Source organism: Ovis aries, chromosome 14 (assembly GCF_016772045.2).
Source record: "Ovis aries strain OAR_USU_Benz2616 breed Rambouillet chromosome 14, ARS-UI_Ramb_v3.0, whole genome shotgun sequence".
NCBI classification, from domain to species: Eukaryota; Metazoa; Chordata; class Mammalia; order Artiodactyla; family Bovidae; genus Ovis; species Ovis aries.
Genome location: NC_056067.1, coordinates 55,773,662 through 55,800,228, shown reverse-complemented (window position 1 = coordinate 55,800,228; position 26,567 = coordinate 55,773,662). Strand labels below are relative to the sequence as shown.

Here is a 26,567-nt window from a genome sequence, read left to right as displayed (position 1 = left end):
CGCTTAATTTGCTTGTGACTTTCCCAGCATGCCAATGGTCGGAAAACCTAAGAAGGGCAAGGGGTGGGAGGTGAACGGACGTCACGGCTCGCCGAGCCGCCTCTTTGGTTCTGGAGTCTGTCACCCAAACGACGATCAAGCCCTTTTTATTTCGAGAAATCGAGAGAAAAAGAAGCCCCACCTCTAAAGCTCAACTGACGGGAGGTGGGGGTGTGCAGCTGAGAGTTCGAGAGCTACCGGACCCCAAAGACAGTGTTGCGCGCCCCGACCCAACACTTAGGTAACACGGAAAACCTGAGGACCTGGTGGCGTCCAGGAGTGAGGAAGCGGAGAAAGGATGGGTGTGCATTGACAGTGGAGAAGGCGGGCTGTGTAATGTGGGGAAAGTGAAACAAGCAGGGAAAAAAGTGAAGCAATAGCAGGCGCCGAGGTCGGCTGTAAAACGAACAAACAAAAACAAACTCAGGAGTAGCAAGGAGGAGGGGAGAGGAGGCATCTGTATTGGCGGATCTCGGGAGAGAAGGATCACTCTGCGAATGGGAGGCAGTCCACTCCAGAAAGTGAGGATATGCTCTGGGGGAGGTTGTTTGGGAGAGACTGTGGATGGTCTCGGGTGGAAATGGGTGAAAGGATCATGGCGGCGGGGGGAACTGTGGAAGTGTCTCTTCACTGGGTAAGTGCGGGAGGTGGAGGTCTACAGGTCAGTCGCATCTACACCCAGTATCTAGGGGGAGGGCGCTACCTTGGAGGTGGGAGTTTCTGCACTGGGTGATGTAGGTGGGAGGGAGAGGTATGCAATGGAAGAGAGGAGGTCTACACAGGCGGAATTGAGGGAAGTAGAGATATCTACACATCAGAAGCTGGGGGAAAGAGGGGAGGGGTGTAAAATGCGCTTAGGAGGGAGTCCTCGCTGAATTTAGAGAGCCTCCGTGGAGGATGGGAGGTCACCTGTACCCCCAGGAAAATATAGGTTAGAGACCTGCGACGCGGCCCTTGAGACGGAGGTCTGGGTGCGGAACTCTTCAACTGGGCAGGCCTGGGAGGCCGCCTGTGCCCAGAAGTATTCTCTGCGCGCAGGCCAGACCATGGGAACCCAAAAGCCTCGGATACTGCCCTGGCTGATATCTCAGCTGGACCGAGGGGAGTTGGAGGGCGTGGCCTGGCTGGGCGAGAGCCGCACGCGTTTCCGCATCCCTTGGAAGCACGGCTTGCGGCAGGATGCCCAGCAGGAGGATTTCGGCATCTTCCAGGTGCGTGCGAGCAGGGAGGGGCGGTCCCTGAGGGGGCGGGGCCGAGAAGGCGGGGCTAGCTCCCCTGGAGCTGCTCGCTATTTATGTTGGTTGGTGAAAGTGGGTGGAGTTAGAACTCGAAAGGGAGAAGGTGATAGGATCCGCAGACTGGTATGGGAGAGCAGTCAGGATCGGAGTCTCCTGGTTCTGGGAATAGAACCGGAAAAGGAAGGAAATGCATCCTGGGGGGTTCAGAGGCCCCTGGGTTGGGAATCTTGGTTGTAGGATTTCTGAGGGCCGGCTTGGAATATTAGAGGCGAGACTTGGCCCTGAAACTAAGGTTTCTTACCACCAAACTGGGATACACCGGTGGTGGTAAGCCGAGGTAAAAAGTACGAGGGGCCGAGGTTATCACAGAGCGTGTCCTCGGACAAGTTGGGGGCAAACATTCACTGGGACCTGGAAGGCTGGCTTAGCAAGCAAAGGTTTTCGAAGGGCGGAGGTAGAGGAACTTGGGGCACAGAGAATCTGAGAATTTGGGGATGGAACCCTGACAAGTTAGAACGTGCCAGCGGAGAGGACGGTGTTAGGGCACGAGGAGACAGGGTTAAGACCCCTGGAGCAAGGTCTAAGTCATCTTCCCCACTATCTTGGCACCACTGGCCCCCTAGGCCTGGGCTGAAGCCAGTGGTGCCTATACTCCTGGGAAGGATAAGCCCGACCTGCCCACATGGAAGAGGAATTTCCGGTCTGCCCTGAACCGGAAGGAAGTGTTGCGTTTAGCGGAGGACCACAGCAAGGACTCCCAAGACCCGCACAAGATCTATGAGTTTGTGAACTCAGGTGTGCTGGAAGTGAGGCTTCCCTTAGAGGGATGGGATTTCGAGTGTCCCCAGGGCCGCCACTACACTCCCCATTTTTCTCCATAGGGGTCAGGGACATCCCTGAGCCAGATACCGCTCAAGACAATGGCAGACACAGTACCTCTGATACCCAGGTAAGAAGGCTCCCCAACCATGCTGCCTTCAGCCTCTATCCCATCTTCTGTGTCCTCACCAGCCTGTCCAGATGTCATCTTCTTCCCCTGGGACCGTCACCCCAGGCTCCATTCTCTCCCCTGCAGCCTGTCCCCAACCTGACCCAGGTCTGCCCCTGACCTTTCCCTGTTCACAGCCCTCCCATGGCTTCCCAGTGCCATCATCATGAGAAACTTCAGAGCTTTCACCAGGCATTCAAGGCCCCAATCCACCTTTCCAGAATTTGATAGCTTTCCTCCTTGTGCAGGGTTCTCTCAGCCTCTTGTGAGCTCAGAACCTCGCTATCCTTGATCATGCTGATGTCTGTGCCGGGGAAAGTCCTCTCTGAAATTCTACTGAGACTTCTCTGCCCAGGTCTTCTTAAAAAAGTATTTATCTGGCTGCACCAGGTCTTAGCTGTGGCATGCAAACTCTTAGTTGCAGCATGTGGGATCTAGTTCCCTGACCAGGGATGGGGCCCGGGCTGCCTGGATTGGGAGCACGGAATCTTAGCCACTGGACCACCAGGGAAGGCCCTCTGCCCAGGTCTTGCTTGCACAGAGCCGGTTCCTCAGGCTGGAATTAGCTGCTCCCCTTGGGCCATTGTAGTGCCAAGCATACACTCAAGCTGTCTGTCTTTTACTGTGCTGGTGGCTGTGTCTCCCCCAGGCTGGAAGCCCCTTGAGGGCAAAGCTCAGGTCTGTCTCCTCTCTGGGTCTCCACATGGCTGAATACAAAAGCTTGGTCAGTGGGAAGTCTCCAGAAAAGGCCATGGAAACACCTGGATCTTTATTTTTTCCTGTCCAGGAAGACATTGTGCAGAAGTTACTGAGTGACATGGACTTGAGCCCAGAAGGAGGGCCCTCGAATCTGACTATGACCTCTGAGAACCCCCCTCAGCTCTTACTGAGCCCCGAATCAGACATCCCTGCTCTTTGCCCAAACTGGGGACTCTCTGAAAACCCCCTGAAGCAGCTGTTGGCGAACGAGGAAGGTGAGTGCCAGCTACGGGCCAGGAGGGGCCAGGACCCGAGTTGAGAACACCCTTACACCTGCTCATTCTCTCTCCCCCTTCGCGTTATGGCTGCTGCTGCTCAGATTGGGAGTTCGAGGTGACTGCCTTCTACCGGGGCTGCCAAGTCTTCCAGCAGACTGTCTTCTGCCCTGGGGGCCTGCGGCTGGTGGGATCAGAAGCAGGGGACAGGATGCTGCCCGGGCAGCCAATACGACTGCCGGACCCCGCAGCGTCCCTGACAGACAAGAGCGTGACAGACTACGTGCAGCGTGTGCTGAGCTGCCTGGGCGGGGGGCTGGCCCTGTGGCGGGCCGGGCAGTGGCTCTGCGCCCAGAGGCTGGGGCACTGCCACGTGTACTGGGCCATAGGCGAGGAACTCCTCCCCAGCTGTGGCCACAAGCCTGACGGCGAGGTCCCGAAGGACAGGGAAGGAGGTGTGTTCAACCTGGGGCCCTTCATAACAGGTGAGTGAGGCAGGGCCTTCGCTTTGCTGTGGAAACAGGAGGCAACGGTGGTGAAAATCTCTGGGGTCAGGAGGTTGGAGGTGGAATTCAGACCCTGCGGCTCTGCTTGTGCTTGAACCTGGGGAGAAGGATGGACTGCTCTGAACCTGTGAAATCTGCAGACTGTCTCCTCCCTCTCCTTACCTGCCTGGAGCTGGCAGGGGGCTCAGGCCCAGCATACAGAAGCCACTCAGGGAATTAGCTGCCAGAGTCATTATCATTATTACCAACTGTGGTGGAAAGACAGATGCAGGAGAAAGATATCCCCTAGAGGCTTGCTATCCGAATAGACTTTGGTGCAGTGATGCAGATAGCACTGTATTTGCACTGCCCAGCTTCGTATCCACTAGCTGCATGTGGACGCTGAGTATTTAGATGTGAGTGAAAATGAAATGAATTTTAAGTTTTATTTGATTTTAATTAGATACAATTAAAACTTAAATAGCCATGGCTAATGGCTACATAGTGGACAGTGTGGCCTTGAGGGGTTAAAAAGCAGTCACCACCACTGATCTGGTCCTCCAGAACCACTGAGCATCCTTGGGGAGGAGAACGCCCCTCCTGGGCCTGTTTCCCCATCCAAAGGCTGGGGCTCTGGGCGGGGTGGGGTTCACCTTCCAGCCCCATCTTGATGCGAGGGAGGGAGGAGGAACATTTAAGCTTGTGCATAAGTGGAGGGGCTTTCCCCAAATTAACAGCCCCCAGTCATGGTGGCAGAGGTATGCCGGGCTTTTGATCAGGAGAGAAGATAAGGATGTTAATGAAGTTTTGGGGGAGAGGGGAGGGGCAGGTAGAAGGTCTTCTTCCCATCCCTGACTCTCTGTTCCTTGGCCCCCAGATCTGATCACCTTCACTGAAGGAAGCAGACGTTCACCACTCTATACCCTCTGGTTCTGTGTGGGGCAGTCATGGCCCCAGGACCAGCCATGGATCAAGAGGCTTGTGATGGTCAAGGTACTGCCAGCCCCAGGCTCCTGGAGCTGAGGGGTGGATTTTAAAAGGAAGGCTGCTTCCAGAAACTACAGCTCCCATAGTTCTTCTGGCAGTCTCTGCAACTGCCAGTTCTTCCTCAGGGGCTTCTGGGTGTCCCTCCAATGGCCTTTCTCCCAGAGCCAATTTTGAGTTCGCCCAACCATGTGGAAGTTGGTGGACTACAAATCCTAGCAGCCTGTGTGAGGTACTTCAGCTCCCAAGAGTCCTTCTGAGCACCAGCTGCTTCCCTAGCTTCTAGGAACCCCTTCAGCAGCCTTAACCTTAGTTTTTGTGGCCTCCCTTGGTTGTGGGAGAAGGGGACAACAGAGGATGAGACGGTTGGATGGCATCACCAACTTGATGGACATGAGTTTGAGTAAGCTCTGGGAGTTGGTGATGGACAGGGAAGCCTGGCGTGCTGCAGTCCATGGGGTTGCAAAGAGACTGACACCGCTGACAGACTGAACTGAACTGAACTTGGGTGTGAATATGGGGGAAACTACAACTCCCAGCAGGCCTGGACCTGGTTTATCCTGGGTTATCGTGGGGGATGCTGGGACTTGTAGTCTACTCAGCCCCATCCTGGGTAGTGGATGGTGTTGGGGTGTCTCCTGACAATTTCTCCCCCATCTCTCACAGGTTGTCCCCATGTGCCTCAGGGTTCTTGTAGACATAGCGCGGCAAGGGGGTGCCTCCTCCCTGGAGAACACTGTCGACCTGCACATTTCCAACAGCCAACCCCTCTCCCTCACCTCAGACCAGTACATGGCGTATCTCCAGGACCTGGCCGAGGACATGGATTTCTAGGACATGCTGGGGAGGCCTGAGCCCAAGCCCTTCACCTCGACCAGTAAACTGGTTCTGGCCATGGTCATCACTGTGTGTCTGGTATTCAGTGTCCCTGGGCCAGCCCTGACCCAAGCACGGGGTTATTCCTCCTTAAGGCCTGTTTATCCGCCCGTGCAAGCCACTCACGTCCTAGGTGCTCACGGCCTAAGGGCCAGGCACCGTGCAGGGGGCAGCTGATACTTTACCTCTCTTCTCTGGGACCTAGTGAGTCACCCCTGTTTTAGAGACCAAGACACTGAGTCTTGGAGAGGAACAAAGGTCACAAAATAGGAAAACAAGGTAGGTCAGAATCCAGGTCTCATTCTTAAAATGGCTGCTCTTTGAGGGTGGCCTTTGGGCTCAATTTGCAACGTCTATCTTGCCTATAAACAGTTCAAGCCAACGGCCAAAGGCAGAGACTCTGTCAAGAGCCTCGGGTGCCGCTCTCAACTCCTGCTGGGTGACCCAAGGCCAGTCCTTTCCTTTTCTGGGCCCAGGGCTCCCTCCGTGTGGGCCTGCAAGGGCCGGTTGTAAAGAAGTTCTGACCCACCCCCATGGGCTGGATGCCCCCACCTCACCTCATCACTCCTGGTTCTGGGTAACAGGGACTGATGGATGGGGGAGAACAGATACACATGTACGTATGGCTGAGTCCCTCTGCTGCCCACTTGAAACTATGCCAACGTTGTTAATCGGCTATACTACAATACAAAATAAAAAGTTAAAAAAAAACAAAAAAAAACACCTTTCCAATATCCTATCAACCCATCTGACACAATTCTATTTACTTCTAGTTAAAAAAAAAAAACAGGGGCTGACAGAGGCCTGACTTACTGTGTGGCCCTTGCTGGGCTGTGCTTCAGTCTCCCTCTATCTCGGGGGAGTCAATTAGATCACCCCAGCCTCAGGGAAGCAGGAGAAAGAATCCAACTGAATGGAGGACAAAGATCCGGTTTCTGGGGCAGTTCCAAAGCAGACAGATAGCAGCCAGTTGCCCTGAGCTGGGCAGACAGTGATCAGGTGGGTGGAGACCCCGCCCTCCCTCTCCACCCCAGCAACAGCTGGGGAGCTGCCAGGCCTGGTTCCAAGTGCTTCACCTGCCTTGGGTCTTTCTTAATCCTCAGCCCCCACTTTATACACGAAGAGTGAGGCCCTGGTGAGACGGCTGCACTTTCCCCAAGTCACACTGTCTATCCTCCCCGCTAACCACCCTCTCACTTGGGCCAAGTCTCCTCCCCGACACTTCCCAAACTGGACTTTGAGAAGGGTTAAAAATCATGGGGCTCAGGGGTAACATTTCATGAAACCTTTAATGAAACTGAGGGAGGGGCACGAACAAAGGGTCTGGGCGCGGGGCACAGGCTCTGGGGCGAGGGAGATGGGCGTGGGACAGGGCAGGGGCTCTCCTCTTTCCCGCAGCAGCCCTCCCCCAATCATCCCACTGACGGGGGAGGGACACGGGAAACGGAGCCATAAATACGTCCAGAATTCCAGAGAGGCAGCGAAGGAAGAAAGGGGCGGGGCCAGGAATCTCAGAGAGGGGGCAGGGGCAGGCCTGGGCCGCCTTTGTCAGGGGGCCCTGGCTCCTTGGGTGGCCGTGGGGGCCCCGGAGGGTCCCCTGGCTTGCGGCCGTGCTTGCGGAAGTAGCGGTAGCGTTGGACGTAGGCGCGCACCAGGTTGCTCACCTTCACTGGGTTGATCTCCCCACTTTTGCTGTGGCAGATCTGGGGGGCAAGGGGCAGCCGCAGTCACCACCAGCCCCCAGGGCCCCAGGGTGGGAGGCCCGCCCTCAGGTCCAGGCTGTCTGAACTTGACCCCCTGATGTCTGCTGGAGGAAATCCTATCTCCCTCTCACCTTCCAGACTGACCCACCGTCCCTGTCTGCCTGTCCGCTCACGCCCATCACGCAGTCTCCCCCCTGCCCACCCCGTGCATGTGTCTCCTCTGGGCCCCACCTTGTGGACGGCCTTCCTCAGGATGTCCTTGTACTCCTCCTTGGTGATGTCCTTCTTCTGATAATACGGCTTGATGGCCAGCTTCACCTCCTCCACCGCCCGCTCCTGTGTGTGCAGCTTCTTCAGATACTGGGAGGTGGTGACAGGGTGGGAAGGAGGGACAGCAAAGGCTGGGTGAGTTTCTGCAGAAGCCTGCCTCCACTCACCAGCCTGCCGGTTCAAACTTCCTGCCCACCCAGCTACTCCCGGAGGTGAAGTCCTGATGAGGGTCTGCCCTTGCTGCAGCCGCCCTGCCAGCCAGGCCAGGCCTGGGCCTCTCGGGGTCACCAGCATTTCCTCCAGGCTGGACCCTGGGCTGGCCCAGGCATCCCTGACCAGGATCCACGTGTCCGCTGCCCTTAAGTCTATTAGGGAGACAGACCTGAGCCAGGCGGCTGCTCCCTGCTGCCTCAGAGAGATGGGGGCAGCAAAACCGAGGCCTGGGAGGGCAGGACACCCCACACTTCAGGGCAGGATCTCCCCGGAGACAAGAATGCCAGCTGTCGGGCAAGCTGCTGCTGGGGGAGCCATGGACACCCCAGGGCGTCTCCTCAGGCCTCCCCAGCCCCACAGGAGTGGGTTTGAGACATGTGGCCAAGAGAAAGGGGTTGTGGCCCACCTCTGTCTCAGATGTGCCGAGACAACGGCAGGGCACAAACAGGGCAGCCTCCCCAGTGGCACAGGGACCTGCTGCTCGTCACAGAGCCCATACCGACCCTGTCCTGCAGCCCATGGCACCGGCCACAGGCAAGCGTCCATCAAAGCTGTGGCCCATCTCTGTTTATATGGGGCTTACAACACAAGGGTTTGTTCTGCCCGCCTTCTGGCACCTCACGCGGGCTGCAGAAAGGGTGAACAGCGCCATCATCTGGTGACAAGACAACAGTGACCAGTGTCCACACCAAAAAAAGGCACACAAGCCCTGAGACCCAGGAGCAGCCAGCTAGAGGAGCAGAAAAAACCCCGCTTGCCCTGTATCCTTTCTTCCTCCCTCCATCCACCAACAGACGCTTGATCTTTCGTTTGTATACCACCCCGTGCCCCGCTTACACAAAAAGACTGGGGTCAGTGAAAGAGACAGGTAACCCAGGGGCAGACTGCAGTGGGTATGTGCGTAAATACCAGTGTGTGTTCATATCCATCTCTCTCTCTACCCCCACCCCGATATGAAACTCTTAAAAAACCTGCCTAGAACCCCTTTCCCACCCTCTCGTCTAATCAAAAACAAGTTTCCTTCCTTACAATTGAGTGACTTCCCTTTCATCTAAATCCTCATCTGCTGGCATCAGTCCACAGCTCTCCTCAGGCCCTGCATCTCAGTATCTGGCTGTGATCTCGGCAGAACCGTCACCATCAACCCACCTCTCCCGAGCCCAGTTCACCTTGTCTGTGTCCCCTCGTCCCTCGGAGCTGCTGCTGCCCTCTCTCTTGTCAGACGCTGCAGCCAGCCCAGTGGGTGTGGGAGGGGTGGAGCCACAGCCTCCCAGCGGGAGGCTGCCAGGCAGCAGGTAGCTGGAAGGGCCAGGGGGCAGACCCAGGGAGGTGGGCACAGGAGCTGGGGTCACTCCCAGACTTGAGGGTGGCTTCCTGTGGCTGAGGATCTGTGGGGAAAGGTCAGAGGATAAGCAGGAGGGGACGACGGAACCGGTACCCCTGCTCCCACCCTGATTTCCCAACAGTCCCAGAGGCAACAGGCTCCTCTTCTGGTCGATACTCTGCTCCAGAGCCTGCCAGGAGCTGTAGTCCTCTCCTAACCCGAAGCAGGGGACAGGAAAGGGGGCAGCGGGGACTCCTCCCCAGGAAGCCCACCTGGTTGGTGGCCTGGATCAGCTCCTGGGCCTTTGCTCGGCTCGCCAGATTGGCTTCTTCCATCTTGAAGAGAAGTGCAGTCACTGCAGGAGGTGGGGAGCGGGAGTTGATGCAAGAGGAGAGGGTGAGCCTCCCCCAACCACTGCTGCCCCCTCGTTCCCACCCTGGCTGCAGGTCTTCGCTCAGGACCAACCAGGAAGAGTGGGCCTCAGGCACCGAGAGCCCGCCCACAGCCTGTGTTCTCAGGACTTCAGGTGTGCGGGGTGGGGCTGGTCCTGAGCCCCCGTGGCCGCTCCCCACGTCTGCAGTCTAGCAGACTACTGGCGTCCCCTAAGGGACCCTGCTCTCCCCATTCTTCCCAGTTCCTCCACCAAGCCTATTCCAGGCTGCCTCTATGCAGACCCCAGGACACAGCCCACCTCTCCCGGCTGTGTTGGAGTGGCCTGGCTGCCTGCTGCCCCTGCGACCCTGCTGCTCTCTTCCAGCACACCCAGACGTCGTGGAGTCTTCTGGACAGATGTTGACTGGCCCTCGCCCACCTGAGGTCCTCCTGGTCCTGGTCATTATACACCCAGCCCTTCCAAGGTGTCTCCACCACTGCCTCCAAGCTCATCCCCAAATGACCTTCTTCTCCTGGATCCCGTCTGTCTGCCCCCGCCTGCCCTAGGCCCCTGGGGGACACTCACAGGCCAGGACGCCGCTGGTAGTGCAGTCCACGCCTGCAGGCAGGTTCCAGGGCATGGGCGGAGGCAGGGTGGGCAGCTGGGAGACGCGGGGAGCAGGCCCGTCCTCCGCCCCCGAGTCACCGGCTGTGGACCCTGCGCTTGGGGCAGCGCTCGGTGCGGCGGCCGCCGTGCTGGTGGCTGTGGTGGTGGCCGGCTGCTGCTCCTCCTCCTCTTCCTCCTCCTCCTCCTCTTCCTCCTCCTCCTCCTCCTCCGCCCCACCTCGGACCCCAGCCTCCTCAGCGGCCTCTTCTGGCAGGAAGGAGACCTCGGGTGTCTTGCAGCTGCTGTCCACAGTCTGCGAGTCAGGCGTCAGCGCGGGGGGCGGAGGGGCCACCTTGGGGGGCGGGGTGCTGGGAGCCTTGGCTGCCCGCTCTTCCCCGGACCAGGAGGTCTCCTCGGCCCCCTTGGCTCCTGCCGCCTGGCTGCAGCTGTCCGCCTTGGACTTCTTCAGTGTCACTGGGCCACTGCTGCCCCCGCTGCGGATCTTTTTCCTGGTCTTGGATGGCTTGGTCTTTCCCTTGGTCCCCTTGGTTTTCTTGGCCCCAGCCTTGGCCTTGACCTTGGTCTTTTTGGGCTTGGTGCTGCCCTGAGCTGCTTTGGCCACCTCCGCAGGGGCCCGCTCGTCTGGCTTCAGGAAGGGGGAGCGGCTCTCTCGGTCGCGGCTGAACTTGACTCCGATGGAGCCCAGGCCAGCAGACGAGGCCTCCTTGGCCGGCGTGGTGCTGCTGACACCCTCGCGGATCAGCACCGCCACCTTGGACTGCAGCTTCACCTTCCGGGAAGATGACGAGGACGAGGAGGACGAGGAACCGGAGCCGCTGCTGACCGGAAGCTTTGGCGGGGGCCCCGAGGAAGGTGCCAACTCTTTGGGGGGCCGGGCCTTCTTGGACGACCTGTCCCTGTCCCTCTCCCGGTCCCGGTCCCCACCGTCCAGCGCCTTCCGCCGCGATCCCTTCTCCCGGGAGGAGGAGGAGGACGAGGCGGCCCCCGAGCGCCGTCGGTCCTTCTCGCTGCTCTTGCCGCCCCGCTCCTCGGCACTCAGCCCCTCAGAGTCGTACAGGACCTCCCGCTTGGGGGATGAGGCTGGGGCTGGGGAGGGGCCTCGGGGGTCAGACTTGTCCGGCCGGCCCACGGTGATGGTCCGCTTGATGGCGAAGAGATCGTGGTCCGTGAGGTCCTGGATGGAGGGCGGAACGGCCCCCCGCCGGCGGCTGTCCCGGTCACTGCCCAGGGAGGTGGAGCCGGAGGGCGGCTGGGCCGGGGTAGGGCCCTTCTCGCTGTCCCCCGAACGCTTCTCGCCCCGGGACCGCGACCGCTTCTTCTTCTTCTTGCTGCCACCGCCATCGCGGTGCTTGCCACGGTGCCGCTCGCGGCGGGAGGACGAGGAAGATGAAGTGGCTGGAGGCGGTGAGTTCGAGCGCCTCCGCCGACGCCTTTTCTCCCGGGACCGCGACCGGCGGCTGCCCCCGCGGCGCCGGTCGGTGCTCCGCGAGCGGCGGCGGGTGGAACGGGACCGCGAGCGGCGGCGGGTGGACGATGAGGCGTGCGAACCCGGCTTGCGGTCCCGCGAGCGGTGCTTCTTGGAGTCCCAGGGGGAGGCCGGGGCCGGCGGGGCGGGCTGCGCGCCGGAGGAGGAAGAGGCGGCCTCCTTGGCCTCGCCGCCGCTCCGCTTGCGTTCCCGCCTCGACTTCTTGCGGGTGGGTGGGCCGGTGGGGGCGGCGGGGGCGGGGGCCGCGGCCGGCGACGGTGATCGCTGCCGGTAACGCTCGCGCCGCTGGGTCAGGATCTTGCGCCGCAGGTCCAGGCCGCCCCAGCGCGTGTCGGCGGCGGGCGGCGCGGGGGCCGGCTCCCCCAGGTCCACCTGCAGGGCACCCTCGCCGTCGGACTCCGCGTGCAGAGACAAGAAGTCGTCGCCCTCCGGAGCCCGGGGGGCGGGCGGCGGGGGCGGGGGCTGGGCCGCAGGAAGGGCCACGGGTGGGGGCCGCGCTGCCCGGCCGCTGGCGCGGAAGAGGGAAACCGCCATTCTGGGCTCCTCCTCCGGCTGGACAATCTCGCCCTCCTCAATCTCCGAGTCGCCCGGAGGCAGCAGAGGGGGCGGGAGGGCAGCTCCGCCAGCTGTCACCACCTCTACAGAGACCTTGCCTTCCCGACAGGCCTCCGCCTCGGTCCCCACTACAAAGACGCGCCGGCGGGTGGCTCCGTCAGCCCGGGTGGAGTCGGCCTGGGGCGGTGTGCCAGGGGCTGGAGTCGGCTGCAAGGGCTGGGGGTCGGGCCCTGGGCTCTCGTCACCTGGGAAGTCCTGGCTCAGGCTGTTGTCGTCGTAGATGCCCGCCAGGGTCTCGGAGATGCGGCTGATGCTCTGTGACAGGCCCTCCTCCTCCTCTTCTTCCTCTTCCTCCTCTTCTTCCTCCTCAGGTGAGGGGGTCCCTGCTGATGAGCTGGGGTTGGAGCCTGTGGGCTCGAAGGGGTCGTACTTCTGCTCCGGAGCAGGTGGTGGGGAATAGGCCTCGTCGGTGGGGTGGAAGGGGTCATAGATATCAAACCGGGGTGCAGGAGGAGCTGGGGGGGCTGGGGGTGGTGGAGGGGGAGGCGGGGAAGGGGAGGATGAGGAGGGCGAAGGGGAGGGGGAGGAGGACGCAGAGGAGGGGGCAGGGGGAGGGGCAGGGCCCCCGTCTCCAGTGCCCAAGGTGAGGAGGTGGCGGGCACAGGTGGGTCGAGAAGAGTGAGACTGCGGAGAAACTGCAAAAGAAGAGCGGAGACAGCGGGGGTCAGGGGCCTGTCCTCGTGTGGCAAGGGGCCTGCAGGCGGCCAGCACCCCGTCCGCTGGGCCCCCTCACTCAGCCCTCACCGCTCCAGCAGGCACTGCCCCCAGTGCTTCACGGAGTCAACACGGAGGATGCTCCTAACAGCTCCATGCCGTAGGTACTATGACCCAGAGTGGCAGGATTTCCCCTGAGGGCGCAGTCAGCGTGGTACAAGTGACCCCTGGAGGCTGCCCTCTCATATCCTGAGAGGCAAGCAGGCCGGCGACCCAAGACCGCCCTGACCAACAAGAGCACTGACATTCCCACAGGAGGCACGGGCTGGGACTGGAGAGCCAGGTTCCAACCTAGCGCCACCTGCAGGGTCAAGCCCCTCTTATGGGAATCCATCCCTTTGTACAGAAGGCCTGAGAAGGTGAGGAGTGGCAGAGCCAGTAAGCCCGGACAGGCTGAGTCCTCATGTGCCCCCGGCCGTCTGATGAGCCCCATCCCAGGGGCAGTATCTGCTCAGGACTCAGACATCAATGACCCGGCCTAGCAGCGGGCTTTCCTTATTTTTTCCTTATTTCCTCCCTTATTTCCTCTGCGCTCCCGAAATCTTGCTTTTGAAGCACTTCATGGCCTCCACACCACAAGTCATACACATGTAGAGCCAAGTGACCAGGGCTGCCCCCAGGCCAGGTGATGCGGCCAGGGTTCAGACACACACATCAGAGTTCAGAGGCCACTCTCTCAACCACACGTAACAGCCAGGCTCCTGCCCCAGGAGGGACCTCGGCAGGGTCACGCGGACAGTGCTGGAGAAGCCCGGGGCTGAGAGGGTAGCACCAGGAGCCACTTTCCACCTGGATCTGAGGTTCCAGTCCTCAACCTCAACCTGCCCACAGGCAAGCGACTGAACCTGTCTGCCTCAGTTTCCTCATCTATGAAATGGGAGTCTACTCATTCATTCAGCACTTTTTTCTGACAGCAGATTAGAGCAGTTTGGGGTACTGAGAGATAAAAATCTCTGCTCTCAAGGACTCTCTGGCCAGGAGCTCTGACAACCCTAGCTGTTATTACAACCACCTCAGGCAAAAACCAAGCCTGCAGACTGAAGCAAAGCAAGACATCTGCTTCTTTACTTTTTTTTTTTTTTTGCAAAACAGGACTACAGGTGAGTTTCTTTTCTTTTTCTTGCACTCTTAATATATTCCAAATAAAAACCAAAAAACACCTAAGATAAGAAAAACAAGCCCATGGGCTTCCCTGGTGGTCTGGTGGATAAGAACCCGCCTGCCAATGCGGGGGACAGGGGTTAGATGCATGCCATGGGCAACTAAGCCCATGTGCCACAACTACTGAACCCGTGCTCGGCAACAAGAGAAGCCACCGCAATGAGAAGGCCACACGCCACCACTAGAGAGTAGCCCCGCTCCCCGCAACTATGGCAAGAGCCTAAGTGCAGCAATGAAGACCCAGCATCGCAAAAATAAATAAATAAGCCGTAAAAAAAAAAAAAAAGACAACAGATCATAACCTCAGGGTCCTACTGAAGACAGCTATTCTGTTCCAGACATACCTAAGGATATCACTTTGGCCCAGGGGCCAAATCCCACCAGCCATCTGTTTTAGTAAATAAGGTCTGACTGTAAATAAGTAAATAAGGTAACAGTACCCGCCTCCTTGTTTACTTATCCCCTATGGCTCCTGATTCTAAAGGAAGAGGGTGGCCACTGGTGACCCAGGCCTTAGGATTCTGGGCTTTTACTGTTGAGGCCTGGGATTCAACCCTTGGCTGGGGAACTGACAGCCTGCTTGCCGAGTGGTGCAGCCTAAATGAATAAACTTTTTAAAATAATAAAAGAAATGAAAAGACCCCTGAAGGCCCCCAAGAGTCTGATGGGCCCCCAGCACCATGTTCCCTGAGTCTAGTGGATAAGGAAGTCACCCTGCATATGTGAGGGAAAAAAACAGACAAAACCTGACCTGCTTCACAGGGTGTGCGAGCCGCTGGCAGAACAGCTGCTCACAGCTGACCCACTGCCCTGCCTTCCTCTGCTCCCCACCACTCCCGATATGTATGGGCACGCAGAAGGGAAGTCTAAACCCAGGGTTCTCATCAGGGCCCCAGCGACCAGTGGCAGCAAAACCGGGGAATTAGTCAGAATCCACCTGCAATGCAGGAGACTCAGGAGACGTGGGTTTGACCCCTGGGTGGGGAAGGTCCCCTGAAAGAGGGCATGACAACCCACTCTAGGATTCTCGCCTGGAGAATCCCATGGACAGAGAAGCCTGGCGGGCTGCAGTTTATAGGATTCCAAAGAGTTAGACACTACTGAAGTGACTGAGCGCACACACACACACATCCCTGGGCCAGGTCATTCATGGATTAACAAATCCTCCGTGGTGATTCAGACGCCCAGAGTTGGGAGACCCTATGCTCTACAGTGCTCGGGTTCAGCCCGCACTGTGTGTGGGGCTGGGAGCAGACACTCCCTCAGACAGGTGCCCACCTCAGAAGAGAAAAACTCCAGCTTTACAGGGAAGGCCCCAGGCCCAGGACCACCATGAAGCAACTGCCTGTGCCACCTCGAGGAAGAACCTTCCCTTGTTCAGACTTTTCTCCCCCTGAAGTCAGCGCTCCTGAGAAGCCCCCATCCTGGAGAGATGAATTCCTAACACAGCTACACTGATACGCAGAGCCCTGGACACACGCTCACTGCTCCCGGGCAGTAGCTCTGTCAGTTTCAGCTTTATTCACATTGACACGTGCGTGCTTACGGCCTTTCCTGAAGTCCAGTGGGAAAAAGACGTTAAAGTACAGGTTTTGTCTAAATGACACAAACTGCACTACCACTGCAACCAACAACAGCTAAGGCCCCCTCAACGCCTCGGCTGACCCCTGCCAGGGCGGCCCTGGCCCCACATACCCGTTTTGCCTGTCCTCCAGGCCCTGAGACGGGGCAGCAGGCTGGGTACCGGCAGAGGGACTGGATCCCTGTCCCCAATTCGGACCTCGGCCACCAGCTCCAGCATGTCCTCGCTTCTGCAAGACAGGGAGGAGGGAGCCTCAGAGGTGCGTCCAACCCCCATGCCAGGGCCTCTCCCAATCCAGCAGCCCAAAAATACTCACTCGCCAGGCCGCAGGTCCATGTGGCTAGGAACCCAGGTGTCTGGGGGATCCAGGATGCTTACCAGCCCCGCAAGGAGGCCATCGGCAGCCACGTCCAACACCTGGAATAGGCCAGGAGGGGTTCCACCCTGTCCTTGCTCACATGAGGACCACACATCCCATTTCCCCAGGCCCCAACCTCTCAGTAACCCAGACACCTGAGACAATAAGAAAACACGAGGATCCAACCAATTCCCTCAACCTGACTGCCCCTAGGACCCAAGGGACCAGGCCCTCAGACACTCCCACACTGCCCCTGATCACCACCCCAGATCCAGGAGACTGAGTCCCCAGCCCCATCTCTGGGGTCCAGGCCCCAGAGACCTTCCTGCCCCAGCCCCAGGAGTCCAGGTAGCTAGCCCCGTCTTCTTACTTACTGTAGCCGTGTCAGTCCCCCCAGATTCCTGGGAACGGGGCTCCGATCGTGGGCTCCGGCAGCGCCTCCATCGAAGGCCATGACACCGAGAGCCATCTGGAGAGAGATTGAATGGGGGACTGGAGACAGGGGACTAGAGGCAGAGACCTTACAGAGCAGCGAAGAAAGAGACCGCCTCGCTCTTGACAAGAGAACCGAGAACATCTGCCTACTTTCCCCGCCTCCATCCCACCATCTCCCAACCCAGGTCCCACCAACACTCTTCAGAGGCCCCAACTCTCTCACCCGATTTGTCCCCTCAGCCATCCTTGGGATAAAGTCCAGACAGGTCAGCCTGACCTCTAAGCTTTGCTGTGACCCAGTCTTCACTGGGCTCTCCTGCCAACACCCTCTGCCCGCCAGCCCCAAAGACCCATAACTCAGTCCAGCGGCCTCTGGGTCGTGTGCCTGCTGCTTTCCTCTTCACCAGACAGTGCTCCTACGGCCTTAGAGACCAAGGTCACCTGTCACTTCCTTGCCGAAGCCTTCCCGGACTCCATCTCTCCCCACACTAGCCTAGTTGGGCTGCCTTGGGTTACCTCTATGAGGGGACTGTGTCTCCCCTCCACCAGACTGTGAGCCCCTCCAAGGCAGCCACGGAGGCCAACCCATCTGGGGCTCCCTGTGCCAGCACCAGTGGGGGCACCCGGGAGACCTCGGGAAATCGTGTATGAATGAGAGCAGGAGGAAGAACACAGAGATGGGGCAGGAGTCTCAGAGGAACCAGACACCATCATACCTTTATCATTTGGCAGATCCCCCTGCAGGGAACTCCCCACAGCCTGCTGAATGGCCCGCTGAAGGCAAGGTGAGAGGGAAGAGGGTGGAAACAAAGACAAATCAAAGATGCAGGCCAAAGGTCACAAGCTCTGCTGCTGGGAGACAGCCACTCCAGATACCTCTACAACCAGACTCAAACCCTACAGACAGGCCAAGAGTCCTGGCCCCCAACCCTCCTCCCCCGGGGGTCCAGGAGTCAGGGCCCAGGAATCTGGGCTCCCCACCCCTCCCTCCCTCGGCCCCAGGCATCTGACAGCCTCACCAGGATAAAAGCAGGAGGAGAAAGCGTAGGGTCTCTGTCTGGCGGACCGTCGCCCCGATCCTCGCCTGACTCTTCCGTCTTCCCTCGAGACTCATCCTCTTCCTCCATGGTCACCTGGTGGAGGAGTGGAGCAGAGTCTGGAGTGGAGGCCCATGGGCAGCACATGGTGGCGTCAGGTGGCAGAAGGAGACGATGGACGTGGAGGCCTTGGGGGCCCCCAGTACTGCATCTGCTGCAGCATCCCTCCTCCCCCAACCCCCACCTCACCCCTGGCCGGGGCAAGTAAGCCCCAGGCCCAGGGCAGACGCTGGAGGGGCTCAGGCAACTCTCTTTGCCTGAGTTTCAGTTGCCTCCTTTGTCAAAGGGCGGCCTTCCCAGTATATGTCCACATCCCACTCCCCAGTCCCCACAGCTTCCCCCACAACCAAACTTTAAGACCCCACAGGAGCCAAGACTCTTTTCTGGTGAGTTGTGATGTCAAATACTGCATCCAGAAGTCTCGGAAACCCACCTTTCCCAAACTGAGATACGTGCCAGTGTGCCTGTGTGTGCCTCAAACACCACGCCACTTCCTCAAGCATCGATTTTCCTCGATGGTGAGGGACCCGACAGAATGTATTTAAACACACAAGATGGAACTAGGATAGAATGATCTACAAAACCAGTATGCCATCTTGAAGATGAAAACACCCACTTCAGGAATGCTGTCCACCAGACACCACAGGGAACAACCTCCGATCACCTAGCTGCCCCCTGTATGGAAGCGTGGCTGCCTTTGTGTTGTCACAGAAAGTCTTAGATAACACGCAAAGGTTGAAAGATCACTCTTCAGACTGATGGGGGGGGCTTGATTAGGGCTTCAGAAAACATGACTGTTTCACTGTATGTTTCCCTGCAACCATCAAATCTCCTACTCTGAAAACAGCATCCAGTCCCACAGTTCCTAGAAAGCGTCAAAACCTCTAACCCCCAACTCCATCCATTTAACTCCAAGTGGGTCCAATAGGAAACTCTAATTCAAGAGAAAGGAGACTGCCTCCTGACACATGAGTTAACAGCCCAAGCCCTCTATACAGAGTAACAATAATTGTCATTAGCCTTTAACGCCCAGGTTTCCCTTACTGCGGTCCCCCCCCCCCCCACACTGCTAGTTGCATACCTGCAAAACAAAGAAAGCTCCTGGTCGGCCTCATACCAGATTTTCAAAAAGCTCTTGTGCCGCCTCCCAGCTCTCTAAGAGCTTGTACCTCCTTCCCTAACTCTGATAGACACCTCTCATCCTGATCAGCGGCCCCCCACCCCGCCCCGCAACAGTTCCCAGCCCTGGAGCTGCTCTCGGGCTCCTCTGGGGGGAAGCACATACTATGTATGGTAGGGCAGTGTCTTAAGAGGTAAGAGATACTCAATCAAGACTGAGGCTGTTGACTACAGACCTACATAGCCTCAAACCCTCTGTGGTATAAAGATCCTCCCTCGTGTATTTAGACATGCCTCAGGCTTTGCAGACACACCCTGGGCTCCTTACTTCTTTTAAGACCTGAGAAGCCTCTGCAGACACTGCTTGGTCACTCTAGGTCAGTTTCCCAAACTTGGTAGCAATTGAGCGCTTCACAAATAGCTTGTCATCAAAGCAAACTGAACACACAAGGTTCTTCACCATACAGCACAAGTAGATGGAAATATTATTAATGGGATTTGAGTACTAAGTTCGTATGACGGTGTACCCTGGGTCTCAATGAAAAATGTATTTCTCACTGTAGATCAAGGTCAAAAGAGTTTGAGAAGCACTGCAATAGATGGGTCTAGATGATCCTATGGACTTTCCCAGACCAATGTGGGCTAATTTTAACTCTCTCTGTAGCCCCAGGGCCATGCAGAATTTTTCAACATTTTGCATTTCAATTACTTTCCAAAGGGCAAGTACAATACAGCCCAGCAAATTTTCCAAATCTCTTCATTGTCTTATTTTCCATGCAATTATCGGATCCCCAAAAGCATTCAAATTTGCTCCAGACATAGACTGCACTCCTGCAGTCACACTCAAAGCCACCTAGATGGTTCCAGGTCTTTCTAACTGCCCCAAGCCTTCTGTCACCCAGACTAGACACTCCTCAGACAGCTGGAGACCCATCCACGCCTCTCTCAGCACATCTCAGGATTTGTCTCCTTCCCTTAGTGGGTACATCCTGCTCCTCTGGGTGACTATAAAAGACTTCCCAGTCCTGAAACAGTTCTTCAGAGCCCACCTAAATGGCCCCTACCCATGTAGGTGAGCCGCATCCTTAGGTCAGCCCGTGCACACACTTCCCAGCGCTAACAGACATAGCCCAGGCGCTATAGTTGGCTCTGCAGATACTTCCCAGCTCTTGAAGATCTCTATAACCCCTGGGACATATCTCAAGATCTCAAGATGGCCCCAGAACCCTCTAAACAGACCCTAGCCTCCGGTCAGCTCATAAAGACGCTCAACAGTGCCCACAGAAATGACCCAAGGCAGCTATATGATGGAAGGCAGGCTTCAGTCTCAGTCCAGGCCCTGTGGACGCCCCCAGTCCTTTCGGGGACGCCCCGTGGATGCCCTCCGGCACCACAGACGCGTCCCGGGGCCTTCAGAAGGCCCCTCTCTGGGCGCCAGCTTCTGCCGCCGCTACCGGGCCCGAGGCCACCCAGCCAAGCCCTCCAGGCCCTGCGGCGTGCCGGGAGGACCCCTGGACAACTAGCGACCCGACTCCGCCCCGCCCACCCCAATAGGCCCAAGCCCCGCTGCCCGGACCTCCGCCGCCATCTTACCCCGCCGCTCGGGCTGCGGCTCCGGCCCCGGCGCGGGGCGGGGCGGGCTGGGGCGGGGCTCGCGAGCAGAGGGAGGAGAGGGGTGGAGCTAAAACGCCGCCGAGCTTGCCGGGACTTCAAGTACCGAGCACGGTGCGGCGAAGGCTGGTGAGAAGGCTCCGGACTCAGTTTCCCGGCAGCCAACGGGACACATGGGCAGGGTGCGCGCGATGCACGCTGGGAGGCGTAGTCCTCGCGTCGCCTTTGCCGCGAGGGGACGGCAAGGGGATGAGGGGTGAAGTGGGCGGGGTTGCGGTAGCCCGCGATTAGGCCCCATAGTGCCCTGCACGCGCGCGGAAAGAGCGGCGGTAAAGGAAGTGACGTAAAGAGCGGGCAACCTGACAGATGCAAGGGAGTTGTAGTTCCGCGGAGTGTGCCGTAGGGAAAAAAATGCAGGACTGGTTGGGAGCTGCCCCGCCTACATTCTAGGGATCCCCGAATCCCGATACCAAGTCCTCGCTAAATTTAGAACCTAGGAGCCCGACCCTACAGCCTCCTCCTCGTTTAGGACAGAAAAGCCCAAACTTCTCTCAGAGCAGAGTATCCGAACTCATATTTCCTTCCTCCATGGGACTGTTGTTCAGCCGGTAAAGAATCCGCCTGCAATGCGGGAGACCTGTGTTCGATCCCTGGGTTGGGACTATTCCCTGGAGGAGGGCATTGCAACCCCCTCCAGTATTCTTGCCTGGAGAATCCTCATGGACAGAGGAGCCTACAGTCCATGAATCTGGCGGGCTCAGATTGCGTCCATGGGGTCGCAACGAGTCGGACACGACCTAGCGACTAAGCACACATGGGACTCAGAAATCTGAGCCCTTTTTGGTTTTTAGATCCAGGAGTCAGGCCCTTTGGTCTTCCACAGACCACTCCTGGTCTCAAGCAAATATCTTACACTAACACAGGTGTTCGAGTTCACTAACTCCCTCGGGTCCAGAACTTTCGGTCCCTAGCCCCTGCAACCACTGGATCCAAGAGTCTGGGTTCTCAGTTCTCTCCTTTACCGAACCTAGTACTAAGGACCCCCTGGTCCCCTCCTTCCAAGGATCCAGGAGTTCAAACCTTCAGCCCTATTCTCTCCTAGGGACTCAGGGGTCTGGGCTTCCCTCCTAGAGACCTTGGGGTCTCAGCTTTCTCCTTTCTCATGACCCAGACATCTTGACCCTAGACCGTTCATAACCCAGGCATCCCGGCTTGAGTGAGCTGGCTCATGAATTAGGAATGCAGTGATCTCACGGCCCCTCCCTGCCCAGCTAGCCGCTGTCCCCCTCCAGGGCCTCATCTTCCCTCCCAGTCTGTCTTCCGCTTGGCTGGGACAGCAGGGACCGGAAGCCTGGGTCCCTTAGCGGGCGGAGCCTCCAGCAACCAGCCCAGACATCCGGGTCGGGAGCCTGGCTAGGATCCCAGGTCGGAGGCTGAGCTTCCCCTCAAGACTTGCTCCTTTCTCGGAGCGCGCCTATATACGGCCGCGCGCGAGTCGTTGAGCTCCGCCTACTAGAAGGAGGCCTCCGGGATGGCGTCCTAAGAAACTGCATCCCCGAGTTTCTTATTTGCATAGCCCCACCCCGAACGAGCTTCTCAACCCGTCCGCCGAGAGAATGAGGCCTTTATTAGCATAGCTCCGCCCCCAGGCGGCCCGGCAGCGGAGAGCGCGTGGCGCCGCTCCGGGTGAGCAAAGCTCTCTATTAGCATTCTCCTGCTCCACTTGGAATTCCCCTTCTTGGCGAACCCCGGTCGCCTACCCTTATTAGCATAGCTCCCCCTTTCCCCAGGCCTTGCCTCCTCCTTAAGTGTCCGGAGACACAAGCCCTTCTCGCTGGAGTTCATGATTATGCAGTAGCCTTATTAGCGTGGCCCGCCCCTACGCCCCGCCCGGTTCCCCCCCAGGCGGTAGCGGCGGCAGAGGCAGCGGTGGCGACATGAGCAGCGGGGCGGCGTCCGGGACAGGGCGGGGGCGGCCCCGGGGCGGGGTGCCGGGACCCGGGGACCCCCCACCCAGCGAGACACACAAGCTGGTGGTCGTGGGCGGCGGCGGCGTGGGCAAGAGCGCGCTGACCATCCAGTTCATCCAGGTAGAGGGCCCTCACCCGGGGGGGTGCCCCCGGGACCTAGAACTGAGCCCTTTGCGGGATCCCAGAGCTCCCGTTTCCCCTCGATCCATCACTCAGCCCCTCCTATGAGGCCCTCTAATCTTAAAAGAAATCCCCTCAGATGTGACTCTGAGCCCCTTGTGGCCTCCACCCCCCCCCAAACACGAGGGACGTTCCTCCTGTACTTGTGTCCTGAGACCCATCACCCCATCCCTAGTACTCAGAACCCCGCTTCCCTGCTGACCTGACCCTGGGTGCCTCCTGGGAGCACCTTAAATCCAGAAGTCACCCCATCCAGATCCTAAGCACTCTCATGGGCGCCCACCCCCCCAAGGTGCCACCTCCCCCCAGCCTGAGCCCCACCTCCCCCAAATCCCAGATCCCAGCTTCTCCTCTGAGCCACCCAGAACCTAACTGGGAGAACGCCCCTGAGATTCCGCTAGTCAGATTCTGCCCTCTGGCCATTCCAGAGAACTCTGAGATCCCAAGTTCTGGGAATCCCCCATCCCTCCAGACCGAGACCCTCCCCCCTGCCAGCCTTCCCCAAGGAAAACCAACCACTCCTCCATCTTGAGTCGTCCTCCACTCCGATTCCCCGAGTCCCTCTCTGAAAATCTGGCTAGTCCTCAAATCATCTCCATGGAGCAGGCCCCCAGATTCTTGACACCTCCAGACAGACCTGCCCCTTGAGAGTGTCTCTGATATCTTAAATGCGTCTCCAGGGTCTTTAAGACTCTCTAGACTCTATATTCTAGGGCAAATCTCCCAGATGCTCCTGAGCCCAGCCCCCAGTTCTCACCACTGAGCTTCCCCTTTGCAGACACACCCCTCAGTCCCCTAAGGCTAGATCCCTCCCTCATCAAACACTCCTCTAACAGGCAGAATGCAGCCTGCAGACCCCCAGCTGCCAGGTCATCACTTCTCTCCTGAAAACCCGCCTCTGCGTGGGAAACTTCCACCCCATTACCAAGGGAAACCCTCCGACCTCAGAGAAACCCGAGAAAGGTGTCTGTCTGCTACTGAGACGCTACCACAGAGCTCTCCACCAAGAGACCCCACACAGCACCTGCCTGGGAGCCCCTATCTGTGTAGAGAAAGGCCCCAGCCCTGGGCCCCTTGCACCCTGGGGAAGACCCAAAACTGGCCCAAAGCCTGGCTGGAGGCGGGCGGGACCGGGCAGGAAGGGAGGGGCCGGCCTGCGGGCGGGGCAGCTTCTCGCCGCCGGATTGGAACCGGGACCTTCCCTTGGGAGGAGAAACTGCCCGAGGAGGAGGAGGAGGAGGAGGGGAAGGGGGAGGAGGAGGGGAAGGGGAAGGAGGAGGGGAACGGAGAAGAGGAGGGGAACGGAGAAGAGGAGGGGAACGGGGAGGAGGGGGGAGGAAAGGGAAGAGAAAAAGGAGGAGAAGAGAAAGCTAGACAGGCAGATTCTGCACAAGAACAGCTCCCAATAACCAAGCACCTACTATGCCCAAGTGATGTGTTGAATACTGAACAGGGGTTTTCCCTGAATTTCACAAACCCTGGATTAAGCCTACAGCTATTTTTATCCTCATTTTCCAAATAAGAAAACTGAGGTTCAGAGAGGGGAACTGATTTAGAAGGGAAGTGATTGGTCCAGTGCCACACAGCCAGGATGTAACGACGACGCCAGGAATGTACCTTATACCAGAAAAACAGAGAGAGGACCAGGAGACAGAGAGAAGAGCCTGGGGAAGGCAATGGGAAGGCCCAGAGACCCAGAGAGAGGGAGACAGACTCAGGGAGAGGAAGAGACCCAGAAGGAAGGAGGCCGATAGTCAGGGCTCGGAGGCTGGGCTACGTCACCTTTGCTGGGACGCTGCACTAACGAGGTCCTCTCCCCGTCTCACCAGTCCTACTTTGTGTCTGACTACGACCCCACTATTGAAGACTCCTACACGAAGATCTGCACTGTGGATGGCGTCCCAGCCCGGCTAGACAGTGAGGGCGGCAGGGGCGACGGTGGGGGGAAGGGTGGCAGGGCTGAGGGCTCTTGGGGGTAGCTGACCAACCCCTGTCCCGTTGGAGACCCTTTTCCCTCTCTCTGTAGTCCTGGACACCGCCGGCCAGGAGGAGTTTGGTGCCATGCGGGAACAGTACATGCGTGCGGGCCACGGCTTCCTGCTGGTGTTTGCCATTAATGACAGGCAGAGGTGAGAGTGACAGGATGGTGGGGGGGGGGGGGTGGGTAGGGAGGGGGCGCGGGCAGAGAGCAGCTGGCTGGACCTCTGGCTTCATCTGCAGTTTCAACGAAGTGGGCAAGCTCTTCACGCAGATCCTTCGAGTCAAGGACCGAGACGACTTCCCCATCGTGTTGGTTGGCAACAAGGCGGATCTGGAAACACAGCGCCAGGTCTGGGATTTCCCCCCTACCCCCGACCCCAACCCCATCTCAGTCTGGGAGGTTCCTTGTGGCACCACCTCCTGAGGCTCCTCATGTCAGCATCTTCTTCTGACTCCCTTGGTCTGCAGCCACGCACCCCACTGGTTATAGCTTCTGAGTCCCCACCGTTGCCCACATGGGAGTTCTCAGAAGTGGCTGAATGGGAAAAAGGAAAAAGGGTGCCTCCCCCAGGGTCTACCAGCCCCAGTATTGTTCCGTCCTGACCCCTCCTCTTGTTCCCACTTGGAGCCTGGCCTTCACCTCCTCTGGATTTCTCCCCTCCTGTCAACCTCCCACTCCACCTGCCCCTCCCCTGCTCACACCGCAGCTCGGCCACCTGGCCTTGGATGCCCACCCCCACGGCCCTGTCCTCTCCGTCCTCTGTTCTCACCATTTCCCTATCACACAGACTCTGATTTCCACACAGAACTCATCTTTTTGATTAAGGCCTTGGAGCTTTGCTTGGGTCTCTGCCGGGAACACCCTGACTTTTCTCTGCCCGACAACTCAGGAAGGTCTGTGGAGCCTTCTCTGACTCCCTTCTTATATGGCACCCAGCCCCTTGGGCTCCTCCGTCGTGATCACCCGGGACCTTTTCCTCTACACTTGAGCCTCCGCAGTACGTTACCCCAGTTAGAGCACACAGTGTGTCTTTCTGCCTCCCCACCCTGGCTGGGACTAGCCTTGACTGCAGGCACCTGACTCTTCTGTATCCCCCTTGTGCCCCAGGTCCCCCGATCTGAAGCCTCCACCTTCAGTGCCTCCCACCACGTGGCCTACTTTGAAGCTTCTGCCAAACTGCGCCTCAACGTGGATGAGGCCTTCGAGCAGCTGGTGCGGGCCGTCCGGTGAGCTGAGCCCCCTTCCCGTGATCCTCATCCCCTAAGCCCCTACTCCACCCAAACTCACCAGCCTCTTCCCACAGGAAGTACCAGGAACAAGAGCTCCCGCCCTCCCCGCCCAGCGCCCCCAGGAAGAAGGCCAGAGGCTGCCCCTGTGTCCTTCTGTAGGGACCAGCTGCTCTTGCTGAGCACCCTTCCCGATCTGGGTCTCCCAGGACACACTACACCCGCACCTGCGATTCCTGGCCTCCCCCCCCGGGGGCCGTGACCACCCTGTGCCTTCTGTCACCGCTGCCTTCCCCCACCCGAGCCCCAGGGTGAGGGCTCCCGGGCACCCGGGTCACTGCTGTATATAACTCCCTTCCCCAGAGAAATAAACGTCACTGCCAAGGAGGTGTTTTTTTTATAAAAGGGACCAGGTGAACTCCAGGCCTGTGCACACTCGCTAAAGCCTAGCGCCACCAAGAACCATCGGATCTAAGACCCTGTTGCTCAGGGCAGGGTCCAGCTGAGCCAGCCGTCTGACCCCCACGTCCTCTCTTAACAGATTCCACCCTTTTCTGTCTCGGTGGGCATTTTGTTGGGATGAGGATTGTTTGAGGGGGGACTTCCCTGGCAGTCTAGTGGTTAACACTTTGCCTTCCAAGGCAGGGAGTATGGGTTGGATCCCTGGTCAGAGAACTAAGATTCCCACAGGCAGGCAGGGAGGAGCTGGTGACAGGGGCAGGGGTAGGGGGGCGGTAAATAAAAAAATCTTTTTTTCTGGAAAGTTCTAGAACTGCACTTTTCAGTCTGGTAGCCAGAAGCTACATGTGGCTATTTAAATTAACTTCAATGTAAAAACTCAGCTCCTGAGTCACACAGCCACATTCAAAAGCTCAGTATTCACATGTGTGACTTAGTGGCTACTACCCACACCCCACCCTCACCGCCGTGGGCAGGGC

The 26,567-nt window shown here is 58.4% G+C and overlaps 3 protein-coding genes across 5 annotated transcripts; 2 read left to right on the top strand and 1 right to left on the bottom strand.

Moving 5' to 3' along the window:
• Positions 1–179: 179 nt before the first annotated feature.
• IRF3 (interferon regulatory factor 3) lies at positions 180–5,609 on the top strand. Of its 2 annotated transcripts, none has more exons than XM_004015378.5 (8): positions 180–280; positions 1,078–1,250; positions 1,901–2,072; positions 2,159–2,226; positions 3,053–3,239; positions 3,344–3,724; positions 4,602–4,717; positions 5,375–5,609. In XM_004015378.5, exons 2-8 carry the CDS (start codon positions 1,086–1,088, stop codon positions 5,540–5,542), a joined length of 1,257 nt encoding a protein of 418 aa, XP_004015427.2. In that variant the 5' UTR covers positions 180–280; positions 1,078–1,085; the 3' UTR covers positions 5,543–5,609. The 2 variants fall into 2 exon arrangements, with proteins under 2 accessions (XP_004015427.2, XP_027834428.1); XM_027978627.2 differs by having other exon boundaries at positions 180–560.
• Positions 5,610–6,854: 1,245 nt separating this feature from the next.
• Positions 6,855–20,282, bottom strand: SCAF1 (SR-related CTD associated factor 1). Of its 2 annotated transcripts, none has more exons than XM_027978624.3 (11): positions 20,255–20,282; positions 17,465–17,578; positions 17,162–17,219; positions 16,385–16,479; positions 15,969–16,069; positions 15,766–15,881; positions 10,053–12,830; positions 9,367–9,449; positions 8,940–9,158; positions 7,519–7,647; positions 6,855–7,287 (listed from the first exon to the last, which is right to left on the bottom strand). In XM_027978624.3, the coding sequence occupies exons 2-11, from the start codon at positions 17,570–17,572 to the stop codon at positions 7,096–7,098; spliced, it is 3,879 nt and encodes a 1,292-aa protein (XP_027834425.1). In that variant the 5' UTR covers positions 17,573–17,578; positions 20,255–20,282; the 3' UTR covers positions 6,855–7,095. The 2 variants fall into 2 exon arrangements, with proteins under 2 accessions (XP_027834425.1, XP_042088253.1); XM_042232319.1 differs by having other exon boundaries at positions 19,726–20,277.
• Positions 20,283–22,175: 1,893 nt separating this feature from the next.
• RRAS (RAS related) lies at positions 22,176–26,013 on the top strand. Its single transcript, XM_027978623.3, has 6 exons — positions 22,176–22,362; positions 24,252–24,339; positions 24,449–24,551; positions 24,643–24,751; positions 25,511–25,629; positions 25,707–26,013. Exons 1-6 carry the CDS (start codon positions 22,210–22,212, stop codon positions 25,789–25,791), a joined length of 657 nt encoding a protein of 218 aa, XP_027834424.1. The 5' UTR covers positions 22,176–22,209; the 3' UTR covers positions 25,792–26,013.
• The last annotated feature ends 554 nt before the right edge of the window (positions 26,014–26,567 follow it).